Here is a 10699-nt window from a genome sequence, read left to right as displayed (position 1 = left end):
AGTTGAACTGGTCCCAGATCACCTACCTCTACACCATCTGGGCTTCTTGTATGAGCTGCAGGTGATTAATTTCATTGGGGAACTTTATTCTGAAATTGTTCCACTATTGTTAGCATTAGCCTAGATTAGCCTGATATGTCGGCCCGGGCCTAATTGGACCGATGTCGTCACATCGAAGCATGTGACCAGGACACTGTGCAGTGAATGAGTGGACAACTCAAAGACAGCCTTTGTCCTTTTTTCAGTCAAAACTCTGTCCAAACAATCCGACGTCCTCAAACCCATCGTTAAAAACATACAACTTCACCGCGACGCGGCTCTGGGTCACTGCTCGCCTGGGAGGCAGTTTCCGTTGTGCAGGACGGCCGGGACGCAGAGGTTCAGGTTGGACACCTTCCTGTAGACAAAGTGGAAGACGTGCGCGAGCGGCCGGCCGTGCAGCTCGGCTTTGATCCGTTGGGGGTTCGTGTCCGGGGCGAGCTGCTGGCTCGTGTCGTCGGTGACCAGGAACAGGGCGTAGTTCTCCGGGTCGGGGATCTTGAACTTGTAGGCGCAGAGGGAGCAGACCTCCTCGGTGGTGGTGTACGGGTGCACCTGCAGGGTTTTGGCGGTGCAGCCTGAGCCCAGCTCCTGCAGGGCGACGCGCAGGAAGTTCTGCAGAACAAAGACAAAAAAAAAAAAAAGGCCCGGATGAATTCCCCACAGCACGAGAGCAGCAGAGCTGAAGCAGAAAGAGAATCCATGCAGTTTCATCTAAACGAGACATGCAGCTGGTCCACCGGGGGGCGCCGTCCACCAGAGACTGGTCCTCAGCTCCAGACCATGTTAGTAAAGTTCTGCAGCTGGTTTCATGCATGTTTCGGTTCAGACCGGATTTGGTACCAACTCACTGCCTGGATGTTCAAGGTGGGCTCAGCTCAGGTGAGGTACCTGAAAGTCGTCCACAGACGGCACCGAGCGCTGGGTGGTCCGCCGGCGGTGCCACTGGTGCAGGGTGTTCCGGGCCTCGGAGCTCAGAACCCGGGCCGCCTGCTCCTCCTGGAAGTTCTTGATGAGCGCCATGGCTCCGTAGGCGCTGGTCAGGTAGTAACCTCCTGGAGAAACAAGAAAAAGACTACAATTAATTCAATTTGTTTAAATAATTAAAGTTGTAATTTTAAGACATCATTCAACCTTTATGTAGACAGGTTAATCCCATTGAGCCTCGAGGACTCGTTTACAAGAGAGACCTGAAAATCAGAAACCAACTTGTTGTGCTTTTATTTTGACAGAGTCCGTGGCTCTGAAACAGGAAGTGGAAAACTGAATAAATAAAACCAGGGTTGACTTCAGACCATCTGAATTTACAGAAATCTTCCAAAGGGGTCAATAAACTTTATCTAATCTAATTTAAGGACGTCCCAGAAACATTAGAACAGAATTAAAGGGATAGTTGGAACATTTTGAAGTGGGGTTTTATTTACCTGTTGAAGATAGCTCTTTGAGAAGCCTCAGTTTAGGGGAAAAAGTTTATTTCTGATTAGAATAAGCTGCTGTTTTAAAGAAAATGTCAGTTTTTCATTACGCTGTTATTTACATGGAGTTCTGCGGCACTTCCTGTGCAGACTGGGGGAACTTCCTGCAGAAATATCATCCTGTTTCTGCTTAAATGTTTATAAAATGTGACACTACGTCAAAGTTTACGAATAATCCGGCAAAAACCATCAGCTGGAGCTGATTTAAATTACTTTGCCCATCAGCTTCTTTGTATGAATGAAACTGGAAACCAGGAGTTTTTATAATATTCATTAATTTGTCTGCTAAAGTTTGTGGGAGATGATCAAACCAATAAAACGTCCGAGCAAAGAAACCGAAACAATCCAAGTTCTTCTGAAAACCACGGATTTCACAAAGTCTTTTCTGAGGAATCGTCGCTGACGTCACATTTCTGAATCGACACTTCAGGACAAATCCTCTCCGCGATGTTCCCCGAGCTACCGGCTGCTTTTACAGTAAACATAGAAAGTCTCCGCCCTCAGGTGAAAACGGCAAGTTCACGAGAGGTAAAAGTAACGGAACCGCAATAAATCATCTCGTACTTTGTTCTCCTTTCCTGCAGCTCGTGCGCTGTGCAGTTCAACATTCAAAATAAAACATGGAATAAGCCGGTTGCGTAAGTGTGCACACCCTAAAAGACGACGGCAGATGAATCTATCTGAATCCCTTAAGACGTGAAATACCTGACGGATCAGCTGATCATCTCCTTGTTGGAGCTGTAATCCTACTTTCTGCCAAACCGGCTTAAATTTGGTGTTTTGTTCAAATTCAGCTAAAGAAATGTGAACAGACTGAACAACACACTGATCAATAGTAGTTCGTCGTCTGGTGTTGACCCACCAGTCTTCAGTTGATGCAAAATGCTGCTCCCAGAGTCTTAACTGGAGTTAGGCCAGTGCTTCTCCATTATTTTCTCTTATGCCCCCCCCGAAGAAGAAAACACTTTGCGCTTCCCCCACACGCCCCCCGCCCCGGGACAAGTGTAAATAGTGTGTCTATAAAAATGTTATAAGTACACCTCCACCTAACACTGTGTCCTTATTTACATTAAAGGAAAAAAGAACATAGATCAACTTACAAGGAAGAATTAGCATTGGTTTTTATTTAGTCTGTATCAATTTGCCTGTAAAAAAAATCAATTCTTCTTTAAACTGTAAACATTTTGTACCATTTGATACTGAAAAATAAAATCTAATCAATAAATAATAATAAATTAAAATTGATCAGCAACATTTTAACTCAGGAGTGTTATATAAAACACTTTGACCTACAAAACAAAAACGAATAAAACAATTTATGCTGATTTTTTTAATAATCGAAATGAGGAAGTCCGGATCAATGAGCACATTCATCGATAAAACAAACAAAAAAAATTGTCAACGCGAAAGAGGAAAGAGGGAAGAGGAAAGAGGGGGCAGGTAACCCTCTTGCTTTGAGTTACTCTTTGTCGCCTGCGTGCTGTGAGTGACAAGCGTCCAGAGAATCAAAAAACAGCAGCTTAACTGAGGAGGTGAATTAATTTTGTTAGCAAAGAATCAAGTCCTAGCATTTATTAAACATCCATCCATCCATTATCTTTACTCGTTTATTCCATTTTGGGTCACGGGGGTCGCTGGTGCCCATGTCCAGCAATCACTGTGCGAGGTACACCCTGGACGGGTCGCAAGTCCTTTACATTACTTCTGTAAATTGTGCTTTGACAAACTCATCGATAAAACTAAAACATTTAGTCAACGCAAAAGAGGAAAGAGGGGGCAGGTGTCGCTCTCGCTTGAGTTCACTCTTTGTTGCACGCGCGCTGTGAGTGACGTCCAGAGCGCGTGGACATAAAAACAGCAGCGGAGGACGGAGGAGGTGACGGTCGGAGTTTATGTATCGCGTCAGCCGCAGAGGAGAGAGACACGGCTCATGCATGGCTCCCAAAATGACAAGGCGGCCATATTTGTTCATAACTTATTAGGAACGCACGCGACAAAGTGAGAGTGGTGGAAAAAAAAAAAACTACTCCCTCCTTTAAGTGCGCCTTGTAGTCCCAAAATATTGTACTGTAACACACTTCATCTGGGGCTCTCCTCCATGGCCCGTCTGCAGAGGGTCCAACGTGCTGCAGGAACGATTTTAACTGTCACATGTCAACATGAGCACATCTGTCCCATCTTACCCTCACTCCACCGGCTGCCCTGCATTTTAAAATACTTTTATTTTTGTTTTAAAGTCTTTAAATGGCTTTGCCCCACCCTATCTCTCTGAACTACCTCAGCGGGGGGGGGGGGGGGGTGTCAAGATTTTGCTGCAGCAGCTCCTAAACTGTGGACCGAGCTGCTCCTCCATCTCTTCCTCATCCATTTTTAAAACTCCTCTTAAAACCCACCTGTTTTAACACTTTGTAAAGGGTCAATTTTATTTATTTTACCTGGTTTTTATTTTTGTAGGTTTCACTGATCGTATCATTTGATCAGATCTTGTGCATTTGACTGTTTTTTTTATCACCTGGTTTGATTTCACTCGTGTTTTTAACTGCATGTTGTACGAGCCGTGTTTAAATGTGATTCACCGCCCCCCTGTGGACAGAACCTACCTTCTCCTTGGAGCAGAGACGGGTCCAGCAGCTCCATCATGTACTGGATCTCGGCGTCGAGCTGCGGCGTGTCGCACTGAGCCACCACGTACGTCAGCATGGGCAGGAAGTCGTCCGCCCCGTACATCCGCCCTGCGAGAAGCAGACGGAGCGTCAAGAGCTGCGACCGTCGCCCGGTCAGGACGGGCGGATTGGACTCAGACATGAGAGACGTCTCTGTACCCGAGTGGTCCTGCATGATGGTGTAGATGAGTTTACACACTCGCAGCAGCAGCGACACCTTCTTCTCGGGCGAGTACACCTTCCTCATGTTGAGGAACTTCTGCCGGATCTTCTCGATGGCCACCGAGTCCGGCGGCATGGCGCCGTCAACCCCCATCTCCTGAGGTCTCTTGGTCTTGGCCAAGGCCAGGTTTTCCCTGAGCTGCTGCCAGGCTCCGCTGCTCACCTGCACCAGGACAAACCCAAAGATTACCCATAATTCACTCTGTCCCCACCCCGCTGCAGCGACGAGGGAAAGGGCGGTGGCTCGTGACTCACCTGGAAGTCGTGCAGAACGGCCTCGATGATGCTCTTCAGAGGCTTCAGGACACACTTGTGCATGGCTTTCTCCAGCACCTGGTCTGTGGACCAACACACACATTAAAAACCAGCACCTGAAGGCATCACAGCTGCTTCCAGAAAACAAATACAAATCGTTTTACTGTAAAAAAAAAAAAAAAGTCACAGCTCATTGCACAATTCTGCTGACACACAAAACTGAGTGTTAAAATCTCTGCAATCAATTTGGTGTAAAAAAAAAAACCCCAACAACAAATAAAACTGTCTAAACCAAAGCCGTCGCCCAAACAACAATCCTGAAATGTTTAAAGGTCCCCAGACAAGTTGAGCAAACTTTGAAACATTTCGATGCGGCTGCTGCCAAGAGCTTCTGAGGCTCGTTATGGTCACCATGGTTACCAAACACCTGCACTCGTCACTCCCTGACTGCCAAGTTAATGAGACGCAGACAAACAGACTGAAAAGTAAGTCTCAAACAAACATCTGCTGCACAAAAACTAAACACGACGTCTTCAATATTCTTAACTCGTGAGCAGCAGAAACCTGTGACAGTCACAAACGTTGACGGTTGAAAACCCTGCGAGCGCGCAAAAACCGTAAAAGATCTCAGAACAGCAGCGAAGCTTCAAGTCCAACCGTCTGCGATCCGTTTAAACTCAGAGTCGTGGTTCTGCTGCACGAACGAGGCTGGTTTCACCAAAATGCCACGGATCTCGCCGTTTGCTGAAAACTTCGGCTATGTGTCGGGATGTGCCGCCACCAACCGTCGCAGCTATACCTGACCGAGCTGCTCGCTTGGATTTAATTTCCACGTTTTACTTGAAATCTGTGCAACGAGACGCAGGTGATTTTTTTTAACAGAATAATTAGATAAATTGCATGTTCTGTGAAAATTCAGTGTGGATGCTTATTGCAGAAGAACTTGCTAAAAAAACAGCTAGAATTTAGCTGAAACGGAAGAACAAACTTAAATTAGCAGAAGAGAGCAGAAAGAACACATGCTTGCTTATCTGGGTTTAAAATTAGCAGAAATTAGCACAAAAAATAGGAAACTAGTTAAATACAGCTGAAGTTAGCAAAACAGTTGAAAACTAGCTGAAAAGGCACAAAGAAGCTTAAACTACCAGAAGGAAGTAGAAAGAGCTGAAATGAGCTTAAAAATGTGGAATTAGCTCAAAAAAGCTGAATTTAGCATAAAACAGCTAAAAATAGCAGAAAAAGTTGAAAGGATCATAACAAGCTGAAATTAGGATAAAGAAGTTAATTAGACTGACATTGGCAAAAATTACCAGAAAAAAAACTTGAATTTATCTGAAAACAGCTTAAATTAGCTAAAGATGCTAAAAAGGGTAACTAAAAAAGTAGAACAAACTTAAATTAGCATAAGAAAGGAGAAAGAACATGTTTGCCTAGTTAGGCTGAAAGAAGCAGAAATTAGCACAAAAAGTGGAAACTATCTGAAAAATCTTAAATTAGCAACAACAACAACAAAACAGCTGAAAAGTAGCTAAAATTGCAGAATGACACCTAAATTACCAGTAGGAAGTGGAGAGAGCACATTTTTGCTGAATTAGGCTGAAAATGTTGAAATGAGTGCAAAAAAATGTGGAATTAGTCAAAAAAGCTAAAATTAGCAATAAAAAAGCTAAATAGTAGCTGAAATAGCAGGGGAAAAAAACAGAAAATTGCATAAATAACCTGAAAGGAGCATAACAAGCTGAAATTAGCAAAAAGAAGTTAGAAGAAACACAAAAATGCTGTAGTTAGCAGAAAGAATCTGAAAAGAGCACAAAGCAGCTGAAATTAGCTAAAAGTAGCTGAAATGTTTAAATGTGGAAGCTGAAAGAAGCTGAAGCAGAATAAAATGTGAAAGGAGCAGTAAAAGGCTAAAAACAGATCTAAAGATTTGAAGGATGTAAAATGAGCTCGGTTCATTTTCTATGAGGAAAAAAATGGCAGAAAAGGCTAAATATTTCAAAAAGCTAAAGCTGCATCAATGCTAAAAGTCATAGCTACATTGTCCTGAATGAGCTGAACGTTTTGATTTACGATTTTGTTGAAATAGAACAAAAATTGTGGAACGAGAACGATGCAGAACAACGTAGGAAGAAAAATGGATCACAATAGAGTGAATGCTTCATAAACATTCACACAATAAAACCAGCTTGAATCGCAGACAGTTATTTACATAAATACGGGAGTTTATTTTAAATTTTGAGCGTAAAACCTCATTAAAATGTGGTCAAACTTCTTTTGTGAGTCAGACAAACGTGTCAACTTCTAATTTGCACCAACATACTTTCAACTTTAAAACAGTTTATATGCATTTTATTCCTCGACAGCTAAATGTTGACAGATCCTGAGTTTGACAGTTAAACTTCTGTTCTTCGATTTTATTTTGACGGTTTAAATAAAAACAGAGTAGTGTGAGCTTTGATCTGACACCATGCCAGAAATATAAAATCCTCCATCTGTACATGAGCTCAGGCCTCACGTTACATCCTGCCCACCTCCATTGTTCAGCTCTGAAGACTGAGGAACCCTTCATGCTGCACAACCCTCCAGGCACAGTTTATACCGTGTTAACGCAATGAGATGCACATAGAAAATACGGTAAACAAGCGAGCGTGCGTGAGCACACCGGGGGAATGTTCCTTTAAGGTGAGTCAGAGGAAAGGAACGAAGCTCGGGATGAATCTTTTCCACCTACGACAATCCTCACGTCTGTACAGGAGCTGCGGTTCAGGAAAGGCCTCGGCTGTTCCTTTAGCTGCAACGGCAGGAAGTCTGGGGTGTTTACGGAGACCGGAGCAATCCGCTGCAAAGACGCTTTCAGGAATTGGACTTCCTGATTTCCTCAGCAGCAGTTGTGTTTTATCTAAGCTCCAAGCTGCTCAAAGACTTCCTTTAACTGTGATAAAATAATAAAGTTTGGGGGTGGAGGACTCAGAAAAGCTTCATATCAACACTGAAGAACAACTAAAGGAAACTGATTTCCTAAAGTCCAGTCCCATGAAGAAGCGTTCCTCCTGATCTATGTCGTTCAGGTTCGCTCTAAAACCGGATTTTAGGTTTCAGCTAAATGCAAATAATGAATCTTCTTCATACACCAAAGTTAGTCATGGAGTTCCTCAGGGTTCAGTGCTTGGACCAATACTCTTTACCATATGCTTGCATTAGATAAAGTTATTAAACAGCATGGGATAAATTTTCATTATGATACAGTTATATTTGTTCAAGAAACCCAATGAATCCAATCAGTTACTTAGACTACAAGCATGTCTTAAAGACATAAAAACCTGGATGACCCTAAATTTTCTGCATTTAAACCAAAACAAGACGGAGATTTTAGTTTTTGGACCTGAGCATCTTAGGAATCATTTTTTCAGTCTTTCTCCCTCCTTGGATGGCATTAATCTGTCCTCCAGCTCTAATGTTAAAAATCTTGGTGTTATTTTTGATCAGGACATGTCTTTTATCCCCCGCATTAAAAACGTTACTAGAACCACTTTCTTCCACCTGCGTAATATCACTAAAATTAGAAATATCTAAAAATGACGCAGAAAAACTGGTCCATGCATTTGTCCCGTCTAGACTGGACTATTGCAATGGTTTATTATCTGGGTGTCCAAATACGTCTTTAAAACCTCTTCAGTTGATCTAAAATGCTGCTACCAGAGTCTTAACTGGAGTTAGTGGGAGAGATCATATCTCTCCAGTTTTAGCTTCTCTCCATTGGCTCCCTGTCAAATCCAGAATTTAATTCAAAATCTTACTTCTAACCTACAAAGCTCTCAACAACCTAGCTCCATCTTATATTACAGATCTTATTGTTCCATATTTTTCTAACAGAACACTTCACTCTCAGACTGCAGGTTTACTTTTGGTTCCTAGAGTTTCCAAAAGCAGAATGGGAGGAAGATCTTTCAGTTATCAGGCTCCTCTCTTGTGGAACCAACTTCCAGTTTCTGTCCATGAGGCTGACACATTGTCCAGTTTGAAGACTGGGATTAAGACTTTCCTTTTTGATAAATCCTAACCCAGCTGGTTGAAGCAGATGGCCGCTTGTCCTGAGTCTGGTTCTGTTTAAGGTTTCTTCCTCATGAGGGAGTTTTTCCTTTCCACTGTCTCCTTCATGCTTGCTCAGGATGAGAGTTCTGTGATGAAGTTAAATTCAAAGCAGTCTGGTCCTCAAATAAATAATGTTAAATTATTATTTTTATATATGAATGTTTCTGTTCAGTGTCCTGAGATGACTTCTGTTGTGACTTGGTGCTTTATAAATAAACTGAACTGAATTGTGCTGTAAAATAAACATTAAACGAGCAGCAGAACCCTCAGTGGTTTTCTGTTTCAGTCTCTCTCTCTCTCGTGGTTCTGGAGGACTTTGGTCCACTCTTCTTTCCAGTATTGTTTCAGTTCCCTCTGAAGGTCCATCACAGCATTTCAGTCAGGCTGAGGTTCTGGACTCCTTGGTTCTGTTGTAGATCAGCTGCTGTGTTTGGGATCATGGTCCTGTTGGACCCAGTTTGGTCCGGTTGGACAGATGAGAACCCTTTGGTCTCTAGAGGAGTTCTTGATCCACTCAGAGACTGACAGAAGCCCAAATCATCAGCCTCTACCACCATGCTGACAGCTGAGAGGAGCTGTTTGCTGCAGTGCATTCTGGGTAAACATTTGTCCTCTGGTCTGGTTCTGGTCCAGAAGTCTTGTGGTTCAGATCTCAACCTCTCTTCTTCATAAACTACTTATACATATTTTATCCTTCCCAAATAATAGCCTTAAAAAGCAACACAGGAAACTACAACTTCCTCCTGATGGTTTCCTGCAGCCAGACTTCCTGTTTTTAACAAGTATTCATATTTTTATTTTATTTTATTTGGAAAACAACAACAATAAACAAAGCAGCAGAACTAAATGTCTGCCTGGCGTCAGCAGCATGTTCCCTGTGGCTGAACGTCGTGTATTTCTGGTCAAATGGGATGAAGATTTTGTCCAGTCGTGACCTCTGACCTTCGATCTTCTGGCCTGTAAAGTCTGAGATGGAGCCCACTGCACTGTCTGACCTTCAGGGTGAATCTGTTGCCACTTCTGGGAAGACTGTCAGCTGTCTTAAATGTTTTGCTCGTGGATAATGTTTCTCTCTAGAACAACGGACTCCAGATGATCGTTGGCTCTTCTCAGACTGAAGGCCAGCAGCAGTTGCTTTCTTACAGTCATTGCTGATGTCTTTCCACTCTGGCATTGTATTATATTTTTATGAATAATTTGAGGCTCTGACTTCTGTCTCGCCTTTTTTAGTGACGCAGTCGTCAGTTTTTCCTCTGAAAAGAAAAACATCACGTTCCGTTCGTCAGTTTTCTTCAGCAGGACTCTCGGCTCGGCGTTTGAAGCTTCAGGTCCTCCTCGGCCTGTCGGCACCAGAACGGACCACTCTCTGAGTGGGAACAAGGCTCAGCTGTTATTGATGACAATGAACAAGGGATGAGAGCGAACGCACTCGTACATATGCACGAGAAGCGAGTCCGCTTGGGTCGACAACGACAAACTGAAATGAAACATTTATAAATGACACGCAAAAGTCTCGTAAGAAGGAGCCGTTCCCATGTCAGACTGAAAGAAGCTGCTTTGTGCTGAGATAATAATTCTGCTTTACCTCTTCTGCCTCTGTAAAAAAAAAATACATTATTTGTTTTTCAACAGTTTTATATGTTTTTCTCGTCCACCGAGTCCAAAGTCTGAATCTGATGTTTGAGCTGATAAAACAGCTGAAGGATTGTTTTAATGTCTGAAAGTTTGCAGATGATACAGCGGTGGTGGGATGCATCACAAACAATGATGAGTCCAGCTACAGGCAAGAGGTGGAACACCTGGAGAGCTGGTGCAAACAGAACAACCTTCACATCAATGTGAAGAAGACAAAGGAGATGATTGTGGACTTCAGAAGGAACAAAAACACCTACACCCCCCTGAACGTAAGAGGATCTGCGGTGGAAGTGGTCTCCAGCTACAAGTACTTGGGTG

The 10699-nt window shown here is 43.1% G+C and overlaps 1 protein-coding gene across 1 annotated transcript in view; it reads right to left on the bottom strand.

Moving 5' to 3' along the window:
* Positions 1–324: 324 nt before the first annotated feature.
* The window catches only part of LOC119423062 (ras and Rab interactor 2), a 22115-nt gene continuing 11740 nt past the window's right edge, over positions 325–10699 (bottom strand). Inside the window, exons 5-9 of the mRNA XM_037690471.1 lie at positions 4655–4737; positions 4337–4562; positions 4115–4246; positions 931–1094; positions 325–654 (exon numbers count right to left, since the gene is read on the bottom strand). Coding sequence (XP_037546399.1) covers positions 325–654; positions 931–1094; positions 4115–4246; positions 4337–4562; positions 4655–4737 — 935 coding nt within the window. The remainder of the gene's footprint in view (positions 655–930; positions 1095–4114; positions 4247–4336; positions 4563–4654; positions 4738–10699) is intronic.

Source organism: Nematolebias whitei, chromosome 16 (assembly GCF_014905685.2).
Source record: "Nematolebias whitei isolate Nwh7 chromosome 16, NemWhi1, whole genome shotgun sequence".
NCBI classification, from domain to species: Eukaryota; Metazoa; Chordata; class Actinopteri; order Cyprinodontiformes; family Rivulidae; genus Nematolebias; species Nematolebias whitei.
Note: the sequence above shows the minus strand (reverse complement) of the source record. Positions and strands in the feature narration are given on the sequence as shown.